The sequence below is a fragment of the Sphaeramia orbicularis genome, chromosome 8 (genome assembly GCF_902148855.1).
Source record: "Sphaeramia orbicularis chromosome 8, fSphaOr1.1, whole genome shotgun sequence".
NCBI lineage: Eukaryota > Metazoa > Chordata > Actinopteri > Kurtiformes > Apogonidae > Sphaeramia > Sphaeramia orbicularis.
In genome coordinates this window covers 42,526,425-42,548,389 of record NC_043964.1, presented here as the reverse complement: position 1 = coordinate 42,548,389, position 21,965 = coordinate 42,526,425, and the positions used below count along the sequence as shown (strand labels likewise).

At 38.6% G+C, this 21,965-nt stretch overlaps 3 protein-coding genes across 4 annotated transcripts; 1 reads left to right on the top strand and 2 right to left on the bottom strand.

Moving 5' to 3' along the window:
* The first annotated feature begins 767 nt into the window (after positions 1–767).
* On the top strand, positions 768–1,928 carry smdt1a (single-pass membrane protein with aspartate-rich tail 1a). Its single transcript, XM_030140510.1, has 2 exons — positions 768–959; positions 1,222–1,928. Exons 1-2 carry the CDS (start codon positions 804–806, stop codon positions 1,357–1,359), a joined length of 294 nt encoding a protein of 97 aa, XP_029996370.1. The 5' UTR covers positions 768–803; the 3' UTR covers positions 1,360–1,928.
* A 323-nt stretch (positions 1,929–2,251) lies between these two features.
* Positions 2,252–4,803, bottom strand: ndufa6 (NADH:ubiquinone oxidoreductase subunit A6). The gene is made up of 3 exons (XM_030140505.1): positions 4,637–4,803; positions 2,663–2,778; positions 2,252–2,474 (listed from the first exon to the last, which is right to left on the bottom strand). Exons 1-3 carry the CDS (start codon positions 4,773–4,775, stop codon positions 2,343–2,345), a joined length of 387 nt encoding a protein of 128 aa, XP_029996365.1. The 5' UTR covers positions 4,776–4,803; the 3' UTR covers positions 2,252–2,342.
* Positions 4,804–7,473: 2,670 nt separating this feature from the next.
* triobpb (TRIO and F-actin binding protein b) lies at positions 7,474–21,794 on the bottom strand. 2 transcript variants are annotated; one of them, XM_030140464.1, is made up of 13 exons: positions 21,119–21,794; positions 18,462–18,518; positions 18,115–18,183; positions 17,915–18,004; positions 17,545–17,654; positions 16,031–16,472; positions 14,624–14,861; positions 12,910–13,021; positions 11,853–12,012; positions 11,642–11,743; positions 10,082–10,168; positions 9,534–9,708; positions 7,474–8,444 (listed from the first exon to the last, which is right to left on the bottom strand). In XM_030140464.1, the coding sequence occupies exons 1-12, from the start codon at positions 21,122–21,124 to the stop codon at positions 9,547–9,549; spliced, it is 1,635 nt and encodes a 544-aa protein (XP_029996324.1). In that variant the 5' UTR covers positions 21,125–21,794; the 3' UTR covers positions 7,474–8,444; positions 9,534–9,546. The 2 variants fall into 2 exon arrangements, with proteins under 2 accessions (XP_029996324.1, XP_029996323.1); XM_030140463.1 differs by having other exon boundaries at positions 9,506–9,708; positions 21,119–21,789.
* Positions 21,795–21,965: the final 171 nt, after the last annotated feature.

Here is a 21,965-nt window from a genome sequence, read left to right as displayed (position 1 = left end):
GCAAAAGCCCTGGTGAGGTCTTTAAAGTCCCACGCTCTTCCCAATGTGCTTTCAATGGAGAAAACAGCCTAACAAGCAAGGTGCGTTTCTCAAACTCCGTGTGGACTGAACCATTTTGCGCTTTTCTCAAGGGGTGTTCACAGAGTAGTGACAGCAGTCTTGACTTTTTTTGGAATAAAATAATATACCAATTTATAAAATCTAATGCGTGAAGCTTGCATATAGGTCGGTATTTATCATGTAATTTAGTTGAACGACAGGAAAAAAAATACTTAGAAAAAAAATCTTAACTTCCCATGGGCCCCCCTCTCCCTTGCCCCCCCCCCCCCCCCCCCCCCCCAGCTGTGTAGGTTAACACCCCTGATTAACGGCCGTGCATTATGATAATGCACATGTGTAAATGATAAGTTGAGGCATAATATTGTTAAAATTGCACTTATTTTTCTTAAGAAATTTCAATTTTTTCAGGTTATCCGCATCTATTTTGTTATAAAAGTATTTTCATAATTGAATGTTTTTTTTTTGTTTGTTTGTTTGTTTGTTTGCACTAAACCAAAGACAAAAATGTGGAGTTGTCATTATTTATAGTTTATTATGCTATTATTTGACTGGTCCGGCCCACTGCAGATCAAATCGGGCTGAATGTTGTGGCCCCTGAACATGAGTCGGAGCCCCCTGACCTGTGCTGTCACACATGGAGCTTTCCCATGGTGCAGTGGTGTTACACAGCCGCTGGGTGGCGCTGCTTCACATCTCCACTTCTCCTGCTTTTCCGCATTGCCTCCGCATCAGACTCTGTGAACATGGCGTCGGCCCCCCGTCTCCTGGCTCGGCTGTCGGCTCTCAGAAACGTCCGCGTCGCACAGCCGGGCCCCACGAACCTGCCGTGGAGCACCGCGGCACCGTGTCGGACCGCCGTGACCACGTCCACGGGTGGAATTCTGCCTAAACCTAAGAAGGTGAGTGTCCACTCGGCGTGTGTTCATGTGTAGAGAAGGGGACGCAGCTGTACCTGAGGTTCAGTCCAGTGACAGGTCCACGGGTGGGTTCTTATTACACGTCCACGGCGGGTGGTGGGGTTTAGTTTGACAGCAGAGCACAGTGTTTGTAGCAGCTCTACTGCCGTGTTTCTACACATTTACTAGCGGTCAGACCTTGGCCAGGCTGCTTGACATGAACTAACTTAGTTGTTTTTATGGGACATGTGACACTGGGGAGCAGACCCCCTTCGGCCTAATCCGGATTGCTCTGGTAGTGGTGCCCTTCTTGTATGTGGGGACTCAGATCAGCAAGAACTTTGCTGCGCTGCTGGAGGAACACGACATCTTTGTCCCCGAAGACGATGACGATGATGACTGAGGGTCTGTAGTCCTTCTGGTTCTCAGGTACCAAGGGCTTGGATTGTGGGAGTCAGTGTAAACAGAGGCAAACACACCCACGCATGCACACATACACGCACTTTTAGTCTGTTGGAGAAGTACATGTACCTAAACCATGATGGAGCACCTCACATATTGTACTAAGATGCATTCAAGTACCAGCTAACAGATGGTTTTAGTAATCCCAGTAAAGTAAATACTGTACCACAGCATGTGAATCATTCTGGTTGTGATGTTTTAGGGCTATTGTTAAATAGTAAAATGTTTTTACAAATTGAAATGCTTCAAGAAAACTCCATCTAAGTCTTTCTTTCCTCAACAGATCATGTTGTCATCCCCAATAGGACAACAGTGTGAACCTCTTTGCAGATAAATGCCTTCCTGGGATCCCCTCCACTGTGTTTTTACTTCACTTCTGCTTGCACTGGATTCAGGGTTTTCTTGTTGTTATAGACACTAAAATAGGGCTGTCCCAGTTTGACTATATCGTACTGTATTTGCATGCACTACTAAATCTTAAATAAAGTGAAGAACTGTTGTAAAAATGCAGCCGGTAGTCTGTGGACAGTGGTGCATTCAGTGTCATTTGACTACGTAGTGCTAAAGCCGTCCTAAACACATACCAATCAAAGTATTAATGGATTGAAAACCAGTAAGAATAATAAAGGAAAATACATTTCCAGGTAAAAATAGAGTTAGGGAGACAGTTCCAACTAGGTATTTGACTGATTCGTACAATACATGATTCATTTCAAAAACCAAGAAGCTGCTCACACCTTTGAAGATTACCCTATAAATTAACCACAACAACTTTTTCTTGATTAAACTGTCCCCATTTATCCGATTCCAAAGAAAAGACACAACCATGGATATGTGAGTTAAGTGTGTATTTACAGTAAAGCAGAACATCTGTCACACTGGATACAAGCAAAGATGGGTCAAAGGTCGTCAGGCGGATACAGTTCATGGGTCGTGACCCTTGTAGAATTTGGACAGGAAGTCAGCTGAGCGAGGTTCCTCAGATTCATGGAAATAGCGCATAATGTGGGTTTTCTGTTTCCAGACATGGATTGTTTCCTGAAGCTCCATTTTCCCCTGTGGATTAAAGGAAAAAAAATGCACAAATTCTTTGAACACCCCTGAGAATGACCCACGTTCATCAAGCTGTGAGGGGATTTGTTGGTCTACAAAACATTGAGGTGATGTTTGGACAGTGGTAAAATAACTAACTTTACTGCTCTAGTTAAAACTGATGTAGTTGACAGATGAAAGACTGTTTTTACCTTGATCACCAACATGTCGATCACACGGGGATCAGTGACGTGTTTGTTTTTGTCAAACATTTCCCTCACTTTGTTTCTCCCCTGACGTATTGAGATATCCAGCTGAAACATTGCCACTGTAGAGAGATCCAAGTGAAATATTACCACAATTTCAACATCCAAGAAATCATTTCAATACTAACACCTAAAAAAATTCAAACAAACACATTAATGCAGCAGTCATTTCTCAAAAAAACATAACAGTTAGCATAAAGACAATTTTTGCTGTCCATATTTTCCGTATATTCTGCAGATAATAGTTTTATTTAACTTTCTAAAGACAAGTTCTATATTTAGTAGAGTATGTTCATAGTGTGATAGTAGTACTGATATTTTTGTAAAGGATGAGAATGATTCTTCCACCACTGTTAGAATGTGAACATACACAGATGAGCCACAACATTCTGACCACTGATTATCTCATTCCAAATGGGACCTGCCAGTGGGTCAGATATATTATGCAGTAATAACCTTTAGCCCTTGAAGTTGATGCCTTAGAAAAGCAAAATGGGCAAGAGTAGGGATCTGAGCAAAAGTGTGTGATGGCCAAATCACTGGGTCAGAGAATCTCCAGCTCTTGTTCATTTCCAGTGTAAAGTGTTTAGCACTGACCAAAAGAGGTCTAAAGAACATCAACTGGATCATAACCAATCAAGCATCTATGGAGCAGGACCCTTATCACCAATTGTCTAATATTGTGTAGGTTCCCCTTTTTCAACAAAAACAGTTCTGACCCGAGGCCTAGATTCCACCAGACCTCTGAAGGTGTGCTGTGGTATCTGGACCAAGACGTTAACAGCAGATCCCTGAAGTCTAGGAAGTAGAGTAGTGGACCTTTATGGATCAGATTTATTTATCCAACACCTCCCACAGATGCTCAGTTGTCCCGAGACTGGGATGTCCATTTTTGGTAGGTACTAACCATTGAAGACCAGGAACACCCAACAAGACCTGCAGTTGTGGAGATACTCTGACCCAGTCATCACCATCACAATATAGACCTTATTTAAGTCATTCAATTCCTTATGTTGCTAATTTTGCTGTTTCTAATACATCAGCTTCAGGGACTAAATGTTCACTTGCTGTCTAATATATCCAACCTAGTGAAAGTTATCACTGAAATCAAATAATCAGTATTTTTACCACCTCTCCTGTCAGTGGTCAGAATGTTATGGCTGACTGTTCTTCATTATTCGGACAAAAACACTGAATTCAGGTGTTTCATTACTGACTGTGCAACAATGATGAAGACAAACATAATATGATTTTGCCATCCATACAACAAATATTAAAATACATGACAAATGTAATAAACTAAGGGACGACAAAGCAAGTGACAATCACTAACTCAGTCCGATTTAGGGAAAATGTGTATACCATACCAAATTTATTTATAATGCACTGTAAGAACTTTACAGTTGGCCAAAGTGCCGTACACCAAACATAAAACAAGGGAATAAATAAGTAAATAAGTGAGTAAAACTAGTGATAACACAGGGTGTAAAGCGGGTTAAGAACAACAAAATACAACCATCATAAAAACAAAGAAATTAAAACCTGATTAAAACAGCATAATAAAAAAACAGACATGTCACTCATTGTTTAAATCGTTAAATTGTTTCTATCGTTTTTTGTTTTTTTTTATATACATGCTCTATTAACTACGGCTCGTCTGATAACATAAGTGCGAGATAAGAGCATGAAGCTGAACTGGGACAAATACATTCAACTCATTTGATACGCTTGTACTTTGTTATAATGAGTTTTGCTCGTACTTGTCAATATCCTGCTTTGCTAACAGTGTGTGTTGATTTTGTGTTTTGCTTTAGCTCGGTGTTTGCTAGCGGCTGGTCACTAAGCCGAGCTTTCAGACACGACCTTGAGGCTTCAAAGTGTCTCTATTCGTGTTTAACCCAGTTCAACACATTGGCCTACCTGTGTTAGGGACTTCTCGGTACCAAGCCCGGTACAGTTCCCGGACCCTGCGCTTTGCCTCATCCAGGTCCCGGCTTAAAATCGGTTTAACAACTCTAGAGGCTGCAGCTGCCGTTCGGGTCGCCGCTGTGGACGCCATAGCTGCTGCTGTTTACCGTGTTTCCGGTTGTAAGGACTATTTGTTAGGATTGGACACAGCGCCACCCAGCGGACAGGCGGCGTTATGGCAGGAGGTCAGACACCTTCAGTCTGCAGAACCTTTAAGGCAGGGGTGTCAAACTCATTTTAGTTTAGGGGACACACTCAGCTAAATCTGATCTGAAGTGGGCCGAACCAGTAAAATAATAACATCATAATAAATAAATAATGTCAACTTCAAACATTTCTCTATGTTTTAGAGCGAAAAAAAGTAAATTTACATTATGAAAAGGTTTACATCTACAAACTATCCTTTCAAACAATATGAATCACATGAACAAACTGAAAAAATAACTGTAATTTTAACAATATTCTGCCTCAGTTTATCATTTACACATGTTTATTATAACTTCCAGATCACAGTGGATCTACAAATACACAAAATATTTAGTAACAGGTGGAATATTATTAAAATTGTACTTATTTCTCTTAAGACATTTCAGGTTGTTCATATCTGTTCAAGTAATTCTCTTTTTTTTTTTTTTTTTTTTTCAAAATTATGCTTTGTTTTAGTGTAATTACATGAAAATATTTACATTTACAAAGAAAAAAATTTGGAGTTGTCATTATTTGTATGTTATTATGGTAGTATTTGACTGGTCCTGCCCACTTGAGATTGAGTTGGTCTGAATGTGGAACCTGAACTAAAAGGATTGTTAATATCTTCAGTGTAATTTTTGCATTTCACAAATTCATACCAAGGGGCCGGGCTGGACCCTTTTGAAGGGCCGGATTTGGTCCCCCGGCCACATGTTTGACACCTGTGCTTTAAGGTGTTATATTTATCTCCTTTAATATTTTAGTCTTTATTTATAAAGGTGAAAGACCAAAAAAATAATAATAATAATAATAGGGCACTCAAACTGCACAAAAATATTTCATAATTTAGATATATTTTTGAAACTCTTTGGTATTACAGTGTAATCCCCCCCCCCCCCCCCCCCAATTTTGTTGAAAATATATTGGTTTACAGAACAGAGAAATTTTGAACAAACATCAAGATGTCAAAAGGAAAAAGCATCTAAACAAATAAATTAAAATAATGCAAAGACTTAAAAACACAAAGAAGAATAGACAAATAATAATAAAAACTTAAAATATACAGATCTAAGAAAAATTAATACATCAGAGAGTAAGTTCAGTCCATTTTAAAGAATTCCTTATAAATTGCTAAAGTACTTGTGCTTTTTTGTTAAAGACAAATTCCATTGATTTAATATATTTTTCAAATTAGAAAGACTTTAAAATTTGGGTGTTTTGGCATATTTATTTTTGTGTATATGAAATTTTCCAAATAAAATAATCAGATTAACAATAAATTCTAAATTACGAATGTCATGTTCAAAATACAAAAAGTAAAAAAAAAAGTACATTTTGGGATGTTATAGCTATATTTTCATTACTTTTAGATATGATATAGTTTTCAATTTTAGACCAGAAGTCAGAAGAGTGCACACAAAGAAAGAGTAAGTGTAAAGTAGTTTCAGGATATGAATGACAAAAGTTACATATTTCTTAAATGTTAGAAAATGGAGATAAAATAGCTTTGGAGGGATATATGTTATGTAAAATCTTGTGATGTGTTATTCAAATTTTGTTCATAATACAGTCTTTATGTGGTAATGTCCATGCTGTTGACCACTCAGTTTTAGAGACAGTTGAGCTCCAGAAGGCTTTACCTCTTGGGGAAATTTTTCTCTTTTCATGCACTGCATTGCATATATGCTTGTTATTACAACTCGAATTAAAAATGTTAATGCCATTGATCATTAAACCAGGTTTATCTGTCTGTAATGTTTGATAACTAAGATGACTTTTCATAAGCAAGGAAATACCACTAGGGATTGCTTTGAATAGAGTTGCATTCTTTATTTGAAATGGGAAACAAATTTATTGTCATGAATTGTTCAGATCTTCACAAGTTGCCATCATCGTCAAAGAAGTCATTAATGAAAATAAGGCTTTTGTCAATCATTCTCTGCAAAAAACTGATTTCTGTCTAATAGTGTTTTCATTATTCCAAATAATAGTTTTGTGTGGAGAAAAGTTGTGTATAGCAGAGGTTCCAAGAAAGTAAAGCTTGCTGATAGAATTTAGAAAGTTTCAAAGGAATTACATGTAATGTTGTGGACTATAGACCGCTGCCACATGACGTCAGGGGTCATATTGACGCGGCCATATTGGAAGACAGCTCACAAGCTAGAAAGGACTGCCAGGCTTGTTAGACAGATAATTGTATTTAATAATTGTAGTCATGGTTAACTATTGCACAGTCATAGGCTGCTCAAACAGAGCGGGACATGGTGAAAAGAAGTCTTTCAACAGGATTCCCTCTGTTTTAACCAACCAGGGAGAAAAATATAAGGAACTCAGAGTCCAGAGACAGCGTACCAAGTATGGTAGTAGACCTACGGTCACCTGTCAGCTGTATATGATGTAAAAACATTAAAAGTGGTGAACAATAGACTGCTGCCACTTACATCAATACCAGGTATTAAACATTTTACATCAGTAGATGGTTTTCATAAATGGTGGATGTTTGGGTCTTTATGGGTTAATCAGTTGTAGTATTTGACAACTGATTATGGACATGTGGGTGGGTGGGCAACGTCATTATAACAGAATATGGAAGACAGCTGTTTTTTATGTTAAAATTTTATTGACTGCAAAAATGTGAATAATTTACAAAGATGATACAAGGTCTACAGTACATCAAATGTACATTAAATACTAACATGTTTTCAAAAGGCAGGTAGCTAAGTCATTTTATCACAATACATACTGTCAATACAATAAAAAATTGGCTCATCAATGCAACACCTATCATTTGTTATGGTGGAGGCAAACAAATGCCAATAATGATGAGGGGAGACTGGAAGTTTCAGTTTCTTTGTTGTGGTTTTGAAATAAAGACATGGAATGGGACGACAGTCATTCAACAGCTTTAACAAGCATCCCTAAAAACAGTTGAGCCTGAATTTGCCTCCATAAAATCATCAGCTTTCCCATCAACCTATCAGGAATTATAAATGTATGCTGTCTAGTCCTGTATTAATCCCAAAATTGTTTGACAGAATTTCACATATTTACAAAGACAATAACACATAACACAAACATGTCTGAGTAAAAAAATAATTACTGCACATTATAAGCTCCCATTTCTAAAGAAACGTGCCTTTTTAGAGTAAACATGACTCAAAAGGTGGACAACATAGCAAACTGAGATGACAGTAGCTCTTCTGTAACTGTTGTTGACCCCTGATGTCTCAGGCAGTAGACACAGAGGTAATGAGAAAGTTATTTTTTTTAAAAAGTATGAACTCTTTCAAATTATTTGATAACAAATGTCACTCAACAACCAGTTTTCAGACCAAATGTACACTCATACATGCTTGCACTGACCAAAGCAAAAGTTTAAAAAAAAGTGCAGTTTTACATATCGTGGCCCAGTGTAATGAAACCAGCTAACAGCTAATCTATGCTGCTCATTGGCAGAAAGATTGAAATCTAAGGCACTATCACGGTCCGCACACAGCCAAAACTGTCCAACTGTCCTCTGGTCTACTCTTTTGTATCCCTCTGTGGTTCAGTCACTGTGGCGCAGGAATACCTGCAAACAAAAAAACACCAAGAGTAAAAAAAACAACCAAAAAAACAAAAAACAACAATCCCACCGATCACTTTAACACATTCCCTGGTGTTCTGCATTATTTTATATTTTATTTATCTAAACAGGAAAAAAAACTCATTAAGATTAAACATTTCTTTTGCAAGTGTCCTGGCCAAGACAGCAGCAGCTGAAGTTACAGAAAATAGAGATTTCATCCACACATCCGCACTAAAAATATACATAAAACACATACTAAAAGTCAAGTTTTGAAACCATACACAATCACTAAATTAAGAACATGCATAAACACCATCAATAATTTAAAAAGGTACTAAAAGTATACAATGTTCCTTAAAGCATCTCAAAGCAGAACCCAATTAAATCAATTAGAAAAACATCTACATCCAGATTTATCCTTTTCCCATTCATTTAAAATGACTGACTGTAGTTACAGAGACCAGTTCCTTCAGTTTGATCTCCTTCTGTAGGTTGTTCCAGGCAGTGGGAGCAGAACATTTAAAAGCTTTCTTTCCAGTTCTGTTCCGACTTTTGGAACACTTTGGAGCATTAAAGATTCAGTGTTCTACATCCAGGGTTCCTACAGGTTTACACAAGTTCAATGTAAGACTTTTAAAGACCTTTTTAAGACTACTTCAATCAGAGTTTAATGTCCATTTCACAGCCTATTTTATGGCCGTACTGGCAAAAATTCGTAACTCCTAGAATTTAGGAAAATGTATTTATTTACCCCCGTGCCTTGATTCCCACTGTTCAGTCACTTCTCACTGGGGGCTGCGAAGTTAGCAATAAGTGATTCCTAATTTCAATATAAATTGTGGGGTTGGAATGGGTGGAACTGAGTTGACTGTTACTTTCTTTGCAGCTTAGACATTTACCAGACACATTTAAACACAATACAACAAACATGCTTATGGCAATATAACTCAAGACCTACCATATCAAATTTAATACATTTTAAAGACTTTTTTTTAAAGGTATTAAATGCAGACATTTAAATTCAAGACTTTTAAGACCCCGTGGGAACCCTGTACATCAGTCACCTGTCTATGTCTGGAGGGATGTTAGTACCAGTGGTAGGATCTCAGTGGTCCAGGCTGTTGCCCAGCTTTTGACCCTCCTGCAGAGCAGCCATGGCCAGCCTCAGGTGCTCCTTCAGACTCTGAATCTCGCGCTCGCTCCGGCCTTTCATCCCACTCAGCTCTTCATGCACTTCTGTGTATCGTTCACAGGCCAGACGTTTCTCCTGCAGAGCAGCACAGGGGATAATGTTTCAGATCATTAGCCTCTGAGCCACACATTTGGATCTCTGTATTAACTGGACTAAACCTGCCTCGTATATGACTCTTACATCAGCCAGCTCTCAGACCTAAAACTAACCAAAGACATTCACTCCATGGGTTTTGGGAACTTTGTGTTTGTTATTTTCCTGATACTATCATAAGCCAGTAAAGGGTGTGGATTTGTTGCTATGCATTTTCTAAAGGCTCACAGGTTATAAGATACACAAACAAGACTTTAGGAGGATTAATGTTCCACATCATTTATCTTCTAGAGTTCACAGAAAAAAATAACCATCTGGGGACAGAAACAGAGATAGACCAAGGCAGATTAGGTACCGTGTTCAGAAACTGCAGTTCGTTCCTTAGACAGCTGATCTCCCTGTGTAAATACTCTATCTCATTTTCTTTCACCCGCAGAAGAACCTGGGAGAAAAACAAAATACTGTGGTTGTCATCTGCTGCCAAAAAAAGGAGAAAAACACATCACAGACACATTGTTTTATCGCACCATGTCTTTATAATTATCATTTGAGACCACCAAGAATGCAGAGTAATTGTGTTCTGGCTGATTTATGATAAACACTGTGAGCTTCCTCTGTCATTTACTGAGTACATAACCTGACCATTTCATGTTTACCATGACAGCCCCTTTGTTTCCAAATCACATGACAGTTTAGTCACATTTTATCTCAGCAGATCAGCATCCTATGTATAATTTAGCATTTGTTTTAAAATAGATCCTTTGAATGGTTAGAGTTTCAGTTTCATTTAGAGGTTCTTGAAAGATTAGTTTTATGCTCTACTAAATGTCAAATAAGAGTCAAAACATATTGTAATGCCACCTACTGTAAATACAATTATACAACTAGAGAATTCTTGGGTAAATCGTTGATCTTCATATGCCTTATAAACCCTTATCACTTTGCTTTAGATTAGAATTTTTAGAGAACTAATTAAAAATAAATGTTTACTACATAAGATGAGTTGCAATCAGATAAATACAAATCAACAAACTGCACAATAACATTGAGTATATCATGTGATGACAGAAAAAATATGTTTGGTTTCAAATATTTATTAAGTTGTGTCGCAAATTAGTTTTTAAAGCAATATTTTTTGGATACGGATAATGCTTTGTACTCTTCCACAGGGGCACAGGCAAGAAAGTCACACAGTACAACACAAAATAACACAACACAAACAAATATGGACATGACACAGAACAGGGTAAACCTTGAAGAGAAGAGTGAAAAGTCTGACACACAGACGAATGAACTCAAATCCACAGTGATTGGCTTACTTGATATATATTTTGCATTTAGATTACTTTATTTTGTTCCTACAGTTTAAGATACTAAACATTTCCTGTTTACATTTGTTATTTTATATACATATACTAATGGTAAGTCTGTTAATTTTTATATTTCATATTTATTTTAAATCAAATAATCATCAAATACAAGTACTTTTCATTTGTCAAGTATATAATTCCAAAAGGCATGCACCTTAATAGGTTAACTGGTCAATCTAAATCATCTGTGAGTCAGTGGTTGTTCATCTGTATGCGTCAGGCCTGTGATGAACCAGTATCACATCCACCAAAAAGTGGCATTATAATGTGGCCATTTCTCTTATTTATTCATTGAATTTTAATGCGATCTATGTGTATCATTAATACGAAACTTCCAATTGTAAGTATTTTGTGTTTTGAGTCAAACTTCTCAAGGAAATGAAAATGGACGGAAATGACCAATATCTAGAGATCAGATCACACAGACCTAATTTAAGTCTACAGGAGATGTCTGTGTGGGTTGATCACACAGGAACAGTTCTTCATAAAACTTGATTTGGTCAGACTGTTTAAACAGTGCATTAAACATATATAAGGGCATTCACCTCTAGTTCACAGGGTGTCCTGTCTTTGTTGTCCCCTGAGCCCTGATGTGTAACAGCAGATCGTACTCGGCTGATCTCATCCGTCAAGCGGTTCTTTAAGTCCTAGAAAAGAAAATATTTTGCCTTTAATTCTCCAGACACCACATCTATGCTTTTATTGCAGCAGAACAAATCTTCTGAGCACATTTAACAAAATGTGCACGTGGCTCACTTGGTTTTCTTTCTTTAGTTGCTCCATGTCTCTTTCCTTGCGGCTGATCTCCCTCTCTCTCTCAGCGTTGTTCTGCTCAGCTCGGTTCAGCTCCAGACACTTCTGTGAGTAGTGTTCGGATAGACCGGCCAGCTCTCTCTGCAGGGCTGCAGCTTCTGACCTGCACGGATGAAGAGATAATATATTAAAACTGAGGTCCTGTTGAGTCTTGGTGAACTAAACTGTAAACATCTGTAAACATCGCACATATCTATTATGTCATCTGCTTTTACTTAAACAGCAGCAAAAAACAAAAAATACATGGAAAATAATTAGAAAAACTAACATGTATTTAGAGTCAAATGTAATTCAAATTCAGTGGTATTCAAGCATTTTTATACAGTATGTAATAAAATGCTGAAAAGTATATGGGTGTTTTTCATTTTCATGCGCAAGTATTTCCTACTGTGGTTTTAAAACATTTTTACTGCTCTTGACCAATAACCACAAAAATAAGGAAGAGTCTGCAACTCGCTAAAAACGCAGAGTAGGCAACACAGATAAGCCCTAAAGTGTAGGTTCCAGCAGCAGCCACTGAGACAGTGTTTTGTCAAAGGCCTTGTAAAGATTACAAAGAAAAACTAATCCATGACCAAATTCTTGTACATTCCGTCGGTGCTTGACAGGAGTGAGTGGCTGCTGCACTAATGCCTTCAGACACGGAGCCCTGCATTGTTGTGGAGTCTGCAAATTCACGGAAAAAAACCCTTTTCTGGTCGACTAGCTCACACTTAAAAGCACAAGAGAGCTATTCACATAAATTACCAATGTCGGCTTGCGCTGCCTGACACTGGGGCATTCTATAGAGGCAATATGTACTGTGTGATTAAAGGGCAATGCCATCCCTTTAAAGGGTCTGCACAGGACAGGAGAGCTTTACAAAGTGTTGAGATACATTTTTACATGCTCATATCTCTGTAAGGATGTACAGAAGATTAAGATGGTGTCATGGTTTCCTGCACCCATAAATAACTGAGTGGTCTACCACACTGCCAAAAAATGGTTTGAAGCTACTCACTGTTGCTGGGCTCGCAAAGTCTGTGAGTCTAGCACCCCGCTGTTTAGCCTCTTGACTTTCTCCACCTCTCTGTCCAGCTCCTCTTTGTGGTTCTTCTTCAATGTGTCAATTACTGAAACACAAACACAAAGGCAATAAATATCACCTGCCTGCATGAGTGTATTGCAACAACAAACATCAGGCAAGAGTGAAGTTACTCCTGTATGATAACAGGGTTTTTTTGATTTAGGACGGTCATCAACACAGATTAGATTGTGTTTGACCCCCTTTTTTTTTTTTTTATAAATCCATTTTCACATTTGTCTCGATCTCATGTCCACCCTAACCTTAACTCTTCACACAGCACTTTACAAACTCACTCCTCAGTCACATCAGTTAGCCCACTACCCTTCACCCAAAGGTGACCTCTACTGCCTTAACTACAGCATATGTTCTCTGCTAAAAGACGACTGTGCCACTCAAAGTGTAATGAACAATGACATACACACATCTTGAAGCATGTGTTTCTCTATCTTTTTTTGCAGTGTTTACTCAAAAACAGTATAAATGGAATAAGTCTGACCTTCTTCCACTGCACTGCGCATTTCAACACCACACATATACAATAATTGTCAACTTCTGCTACATGCTCTATTAAATTTTCAACAAAACATTCCTTGATGTTCACTGTACCTTAGATTCAGTTTTTATGAACTTTTTTAATAGTAAAATTCACTTTTGCCATGCTCCTTTGGAAAAAACTCTTTAGCGTATTACCATGAAGCCCAACACCATCATCACACCACAAACAAACTTTGTATCTGTTGTGTTGCCAGTCAAAAATGCAGGACAAAATTATCTTAAATTTTTATATTGTTATGAAACTAATTCTACATAGATTACATAGTACATAGATTATACAAACATTTCAATTTCATCATGTATGACAAAGGCTTTGATTTACTGTTGTTATTACTTGGCTCAACAAAACGATATGTGAAGTTGTCAGCTGCTTGTGAAACAGAAGTTAAACTCCCTATGCCAAATGTCTATCCCTTCTCAATACACTTTGTGGGCACTTCGTACAACTTCTGTTAGCAAAAAATAATTTGTTGCATTAATGTGAGATATGAGAGCCATTGTTTCAGTCATGTTACCGTATGACAGTATATAACTAATGGGAAACTAAAACCAATTACAACAGTTGAGATTACAGCCACTGTAGTTCAATATTTGGATCACTTTCCTTCACTGACTGCACATAAATACAACATGTATACAGGTGTAACAATGGAAAAACAAAGTCTAATTTCAAGTGTATAATTTAATTCGTCTGTCAAAATATAGCATACAATACATTTTGGTTTTGTTTAACTTTAAGTTAACCGTTTTGACCGTGGATCTACATGTCTGCTAAATAAAATTTTGCTGGTAGTGAACACTGACAGAAATATTCACCGGAGAACATTCACAAACTACACACATGGTGAATGTGTTAAGTTTTTGAAAAAGTGAACAAGGCACTGTGCATTAGGTTAAATTGTGTACTATTTACATGAACGGATTGAATAATAGGTTCACACAAAAGTGGATTCAAATCACTGTTTGGCCTTTGAATCCAACTCAGCTGTCAAAAATGGTCGTCATCATAACCAATTCAAGAACTCGAGTTCTATTTAATGCTCTAACATTTTCCATTGACAGTGTGATTTTTTCCCTGGTATTCTGTGCTGACCTCGTGCAGTGGCCTGGGTCTCCTCCAGCAGCAGCCTGTCCTTGTCCGTCTCCAGCTCCTTGACCTGACGCTCATGCTGCCTCTTGAGCTCCTCCAGCGCGTGTCGATGTGCTCGTTCCATCGCTAACAGGCTGCGGCCACAGGGCGCCTCAGGGCCACAACCACCCCCAGCCCCTCCTCCTCCACCTCCCCCTCCCCCGTGCTGTAGATGCTCCAACTGCTGCCTCAGTGACGCCACCTGAGGAAAGACAACGACAGAGGTAAAGCCCACTGTCTTCTGTAAAGACCTGACTGAATTGAACATTTGTCAGTAAGTTCGTCTGTAGCAACACATAATAGTGGCAGATGATGAAATGCAAACCTGAGCTACTATTTTCCAAAGTAATATTTCAGTTGTTGTTTCTAAAATCCCCTCTAAGACAATATATTGGCAATTGACAGAGAACTGGTGCAGCTCAGTCTGCAATTAATCATGTGTCAGCACTGCAAACCGTGGTTCAAACTCCAGATACACATCACAACACACAGAGACAGAACAGACAGGAGCCTCAGCAGCGTTTACCACATCATAATACAGCGTTTCCTTCAGCTGTGGCACATAATTTATCTGGCATTAATTCTAGTTGTTTCTCATACCCATAGCTGTTTGGGTCTTAGTTGTGTTTTGAGGCTACAGTATAATGGTAAAAATCTTTTTAATTCTTATGTAATCACTAAAGCATCCATGTTACACTTATTTAAGTTATAGGTAACATTAAAGATAAAAATTACAATGTTTCTACATGTTTCAGTGGTGATAATTCTGTTGCTGTAGAGATACACCGCTGATAAATCAGAGTATAACCACTGCAAAATTGTGAAACATTGCCCATATTTAAACTAACACTTGACACTGGCTGATGGGATGGCAATTTCTGTTTGTTTAATTTGTTTTTGTTACTACTTTTTGCCCCATTTTATGCCAGGAAATGCATTCTCTATATATAACATAGTAAGTTAACTAAGTGTATTAAAGTCTTTCAGCTCTTCATTACATTACCTTCGAATTGGCACAAATTAAATCCTAGAAATGTGTTTTTAAAATATGATAAAATACAACAGATAAAGAGCAGCTTTTTCCACCAATACTAGACAATATCAGCAAATCTGTTGGTATATTGGTGCATTCCTAGTGCTAAATGAATACAGAGGCAAAAGTGTAATCTGTACTCCACTAATTTGGACTTTTAATTCTCTGAGGTGTATTGTATGTAGAAAACGCTGCTGAAGGTCAGAGGCAAGTCAGGACAAATTAGTCAAAAGTTAGACAAGCAGAAACAGGAAATGTTTACTTCATCTAGTGAGATGAAGGGTTAATTTGCATTTTCTTTTTAGTTTGCAAATTAGAAAATCAACTCCACGCACTACCTCCCTCTGCAGCGCCTCATTGGCTGACTGGTTGGAAGGCCGTGATCCCATTGGTGGTAAGGAGCTCATACCCCTTAGTTGCATGCGTTCAAACTCAGCCCATTTTCTCTCTATTTCATCGTCCATGTGCAGTCTTTGGTTTGATCCTCCTCCGCTGCCCTTCCTGGACAGCAGAGCCTCCCACTGGCTGGTCGTGTTCTTCTCCTCCTGCCATTGGCTGTGCTCCCTCCCCTGGCCCTCACCTGCTTCCCTCTGACTGGCTGGGAGAGGGCTGGAGGAGGCGGGGACAGGAGATAGCTCAACGTAGTCAAATCTGCGCTGAGAGGTTGGGGCTGATGTTGAATGCTCTGAGTGAGCATCGCCGTGGCGTGATGATAAGTGACGAGAGGAGAGTGCAGAGCGAACATGGGAGTTTTCCTTGTCACTGCTGCTGTCAGGTACTCTACAGAACACAAGAGATGAATACATTTCATACAAAAGCATGGCCTTTGACTGATAAAACTATTTTCCCAAATGCAGAAGATCAGGTGATGGCAGATGTTAACTGTGGCTAAATCTGCATTCACATTCCAACACTTAATGCTCAATTTGGATTCATTCCTCAGATAAATAAAAATTTTTCTTTAGACTTTCATCATCATTTGTTATTAATATGGTTCTAACATCAGATTACAGTCAAGACCAAAGACATCGCATGCAGCAAGTGGTGACCCCATTTTGCCTATGTTTTACTAGTACAGACATGAAGTCCAACACCTCACTGTCCTCCACTGACTACTTCCATCATGGCCGATAAATGTTGATCTACAGTAAAAGCCAGATCTTGCTGAAGTGGTACCATCCTAGTTAGGTGTGCAGTTCTCAAATAAATTCTGACCAGGCCACAGAGTTTGGATGACCAGTTATTGGTTCCGTGTTGGTTTTGTTTTGCAGCTCTGTTACAAAATGATCAACATAAGGACATTTCACAGCCACACTGAAGTTAAATCAACTTTACAGCAGTTACTACATAAACACATCCATATCTAAGACCCGTCACAACAACTCGGTACACTCAAGAAAATGTAGGGCCTAAAATTATTGGATTTAGACTTTTTAAGATTCTACAGACATCATGTACAAGTTTGCGATGGTTGAAAAAAATAAGCAAATGAACTATGTAAAAAAATCTCAACATGAACACTAAAGACACAGCTGGTGGTGAGTCATTATGAAAACATCAGCTCTCCAAATACTTAACACAACTTTGATTCATGTTCAGCTGATGAAAGAATGAGGTACGCAGCAAATGAAACTGTTCTGAGTCAAAGTTGTTGCATGTGAGTAAAAGAGCTTCTTATCCATCTGTATTTAGCCGAAGCTGAGTTACAGTTCAGTGAGCAATACAAGAAGTCTGTGGCAAACAAACTCCCCAGAATGTGTCATGAGTGTAAGAAAACTTTAAAACATTCTTTGTAATGAGGGATATATCTTTTATATTAAGCACATACTATATAGAACAGTTTAGTACTTACTGTGTGACATCTGGAGAGCTGCTGGGCCGAACACACTTTTTTAAAACCTCTATCCAGTTCCGCCTGATCCCAGCCGTCATGGCAGACAGTGTGAACACAGCCTCACGTGTCTGCAGGACAAAAGAAAAAGAAAAAAAATCAGGTTAAAGACAGAGAAATGGAGATGAGATGGATATGATAAGGGGAAAAAAGAGGCATACAGAGAGCAGATACTGACAGAGATGTGACTCATGATAATGGAATAATGAGAAAATGCAGCAGAAATTGAGAATGGGTGTGGTTAATGACAATAAGGAGGACAAGAAGGGCAAAACAGGGAGAAAAATTAGTCAGTTTGTGAGACACTATACCCTGTAACAGAGATACTAACGTGTATCTGAAACCCATAGTTCTTTTCCACGTCTAACTCAGACACCTTAATACAGGATTTCAGGTCAATCTCTCCATCCAAGTCATCTTTCTGCACAGAAAACAAACAAAAAATAGGCTTGTTGGTATAAAACTTCTATTATGCAAATTTATGAATCAATATGATGCAAAAAAAGTAGACACAAATAAGAGAAAACATACCTCCTCTGCACTCGAGTCTCTATAGTACTTGAGTCCAGCATCAGTCAAAACAAACCAATGCTTCTTCCACTGAACGTAAGAAAGAGATGAGTCAATCAATAACTGAATTGAGGGTAAACAACACACTCCCACAGAGGAACAGCCCTGATGTTAAGCTGCAGCATTTGATGTGTGAAGTGAGAAGCTCATTCACTCAAGCATATCATTCAAAGTCAGGAGAAACACCTGTTGGGCCTTGAGCCGCCGAGCTATTACAGCGATAACAAGGCCACTATCACCTTACACGCCACCTTTCTCATTAAGGGATGGAGGGCAGAGCAGGATATGACTTCTGCGCCGTGCCTTACCTCACCACTGTCGTCCAGTTTCGACATCCATCCCTTTTTGAAGTTCAGGAGGTCAGGCTGCAGGAGAGACAGAATACACTGTTGTATTCATTGACCTTGTTTTGTGTGTTTAACGCAAACACATTTGTTTGTACCACAAAAGTTAAAGCAAAGAACTGGTGTCTGTTGCCAATAACAAGATGTTTCTGCAACAGGTTTCAGTTGTGTGGCACTGCAGCCACAAACTGAAAAAAGAGAGAGACAGAGACAGAGACAGAGAGAGACAGAGAGAGACAGAGAGAGAGAGAGAGAGAGAGAGAGAGAGAGAGAGAGAGAGAGAGAGAGAGAGAGATGAGTGAACATAAAGAAACTTAGGTGGTGTTAAAATAACAGGAAGTAACAAGTATGCCAGTAAAGCAATGATTCCCAACCAGGGCCTGCAGCTGACTACATACAAGTATAACATAATTCAATAAAAATCTGCATATTTTTTTAAGGGGAGAAACTAACAAATAGAATTTAAAAACTGAATTCATGGTGAATTTGCAACAACTACAATCCTGAGGCATTCAAAGTTTAGAATACTTAATAACTAGTTATCTACTATGTTTAGAAGTTGAAATACAATGAATGTAATGTACACATTTTATGACAAGAAATAAGAGCTGAATGCTAAAAAACTGTTAAACTAATAGAAAGTAGTAAAGCTCAACATTGTTCTAAGAGTAAGCTAGCATCAATATTAAAATATTGTAAATCAGACAAATAAACAGTAAAAATACAAGGCTAATGATAATAGTTAATTTCTTTATGTATATTATAACAAAAGATTCTTTAACATATTTATCTTTTTATTTTTATTTTTTTACATTTATAGGCCTAATGACCAGTATTTAATTATACACTTTAGTAATACACTAGACCAAAACATTGAAAGCCACTGCAATAAAGGATGAGGACACCAAAGATCAGAAGTCAACAGTCAGACAGATCAGGGATCAGAGAAGCACGTCCTCAGTAGTGGGTGGAAAGATTTGGAAACTCCAGAAGTAGCTACAATATCTCTTCTGTTCGTACATCAGTACACTGTGAAATACATTTGCACATCTCTTGTTCTAGTAGCCTAATGCGGTAGTAGAAGATATAACATGCTTTAACTTCTCTACACCATTTCCAAGAACAGAGCTTGTGTTTTCTTTTGACATGATGACATAAGATGAAAACAAGCGCTTGGTACCTCGAGATGAGGAGATCCCAGATTAAGATTAGTCAACTTTTTCCACTTTGCATTCCACACTTTGCTTATCTCTCTCACACCAGCATGCACATTTTTTCATTTTCAATCTCTTTATGCATTCATCATCTCATCTCCCACTGGATTCCCATCACTCCTTCTTTCAGTCATTTTAATCCCCTTTGTCTGTTGTGTTTCATTTACAACCAGCCTGTTTGTGTACTTGTACTCAGAACCTAGCCTTAACTATATTCTTGTGACATGTTAACACCATAATTTTCTCTATTTATACCCATTCATCTGTGATCTTCCTTTAATCTTAGACATTACACGGTCTGGTGACTGCTAATAAACCATGTGAATAATGCATTAGGCAACACCTTTTAACCATATGGTGAGACACTGTTCTATGACTATATTTACAATTCCACAAATCACTAATATATAATAGTAATTACAAATACATGAGATGTTGTATCCATGGGCACATAAATCACCTCAACAGGAAATCTGTTTAGGAGATAACAGATGCATTTTATGTGAATGAGCAACTAGAGCAAGCAGTGATGTGTCAGACCTCAAAAATTCATTTTATCTGGATAAAACATGCTCATAAGCAGGGTCAGGGATCGGCCACAGTGTGCAGGCCCCAGGAGAAAAAAAAAAGAGCATCATTCTTGTTATGAATGAACTTAATGCCACAGTGCTTCTCATTGTCAGGCTCTCTCAGATCAATGACCCCACTTTTTAGAGGTCAGAGACAGAAGGAAGAGGGTCACCCACTGGCGACAGTTTGAGACAATCTTCCTGACTCCTGTCTCCCATCACTATAGAGGAGGTATTGTGTGGTGAGCCCAGCCTTGTTCTATGGCTCTATTACATTATCTATTGTTCTCCTCTTCACTTGTTTGTTTAGTTAAACAGATTTCCTCCTTGCACAATGTGAATAGACCCATGTTAAAATGATACATGTATAGACTTTCTTAGCAGTTCAGTGCCAAGTAGCTCTAGGTTATTCCATGAAAACATTAGCAGGGTTTCCTTGGCTCTGTGTGCAAACAGGGGCCATGTATCACAGCTGGCTGTAAAAACTGTCACATACAGCAACTACAACCTACTGTGTGTTGACACTTGCGCCTACTATCAACAACAGTGTTTACACATTCAACAACACTTAGGATATACAAATCTAAAAGAGATAATTAGATTTACGCTAGCTATTTATGCTAGCTATCCAGAATTTCCGCTTAAGCCCATTTGACGCACACACCCCTCAAATCAAACAAACTCACACTAGCAAACAATTAAAGCACTAAAATGCATTAATATCGTATTTAACAGACATAGACTGGACTGACATAGCCGGATGAATGTGTGCTAATGTGACAGAAGGCAGGTTAAACTCAGGAAGAGGAAAAACAAAACAACTTGATATAAAACTTACCGTCATGATTGAATCCGCAGAAGGCAAATTTAAGAGAAGAAAGTCAGCTGTTAGAGTTACTTCACGAAAACACAAAGCGGTTTTTAGCCCAGTAGTCGAGTGAGTCCAGTTAGTTTAAACCTGTCGTCGAAAACCTCACTTTTCCCCTCGTTGTACATTACACCAACAGAGGTAAAACCCCGCCATTCATCCCCATGTTAACTCCACGAAGGGACCCGCCAACGTCCACGGCAGCCTCTCTGTCCGGTCACGGGGGACACAGTAAGTCCACACGGCTTAGCATAACTACCCACGGTGTCTAACTTCAAGTATTTCACAACTTTTTTTTTGGCGAGTTGATAACAGTTAATGTTCCACTGGAGCCCGTGTCTCCTCTCCGTGTCTCTGCCACTTCCTCCTGGGCGGATCCGCGAAGATCGTTTGAGAAAACAAGCCTGCTTTACCTAACTGCTCACTGCCGCCCCTACATCTGAGACCAGGGGGACCCAGAGGGGCTGAAGGGGTCCTGTGAAGTCCCCCTATTCTAGACGGAACAGCTAACTGCACTAACAGCCTATTATTGCAGGGAAACTGTACGAAAGCGACTGCTGATGTGCAATGAGGTATCACTCCTTCCCATTTTGTGAGAACATTCTGCACGGGACAACTTCTAAACTTATAATAATAAAGCCCACTTCTCAGTCATACAGCTCTAATTCTCTACATATATTTTCACTGACTGAAAAGCCTTTTGAGCTTTCAGGCAAAGTTGCACTCCCCCTTCCAAAATCCTCTCTTGGTAGCTATTGGTTTCAGTTCAGGAATTTCAACACATGCCCCAGCAGACCACAATTGACAAAGCTCAGTC

What these genes read in the sequence shown, in the direction of transcription:
- smdt1a (XM_030140510.1), top strand. Translation starts at nt 804, where the DNA reads ATGGCGTCGGCCCCCCGTCTCCTGGCTCGGCTGTCGGCTCTCAGAAAC. An exon ending in TTCTGCCTAAACCTAAGAAG is followed by an intron (nt 960 to 1,221) that starts GTGAGTGTCCAC and finishes ACTGGGGAGCAG; the next exon opens with ACCCCCTTCGGCCTAATCCG.
- ndufa6 (XM_030140505.1), bottom strand. Translation starts at nt 4,775, where the DNA reads ATGGCGTCCACAGCGGCGACCCGAACGGCAGCTGCAGCCTCTAGAGTT. An exon ending in CCGAGAAGTCCCTAACACAG is followed by an intron (nt 2,779 to 4,636) that starts GTAGGCCAATGT and finishes ATCTCTCTACAG; the next exon opens with TGGCAATGTTTCAGCTGGAT. An exon ending in TCGACATGTTGGTGATCAAG is followed by an intron (nt 2,475 to 2,662) that starts GTAAAAACAGTC and finishes TTTAATCCACAG; the next exon opens with GGGAAAATGGAGCTTCAGGA.
- triobpb (XM_030140464.1), bottom strand. An exon ending in ATGAGGCGCTGCAGAGGGAG is followed by an intron (nt 14,862 to 16,030) that starts GTAGTGCGTGGA and finishes GTCTTTCCTCAG; the next exon opens with GTGGCGTCACTGAGGCAGCA. An exon ending in ACTTTGCGAGCCCAGCAACA is followed by an intron (nt 12,013 to 12,909) that starts GTGAGTAGCTTC and finishes TCATCCGTGCAG; the next exon opens with GTCAGAAGCTGCAGCCCTGC.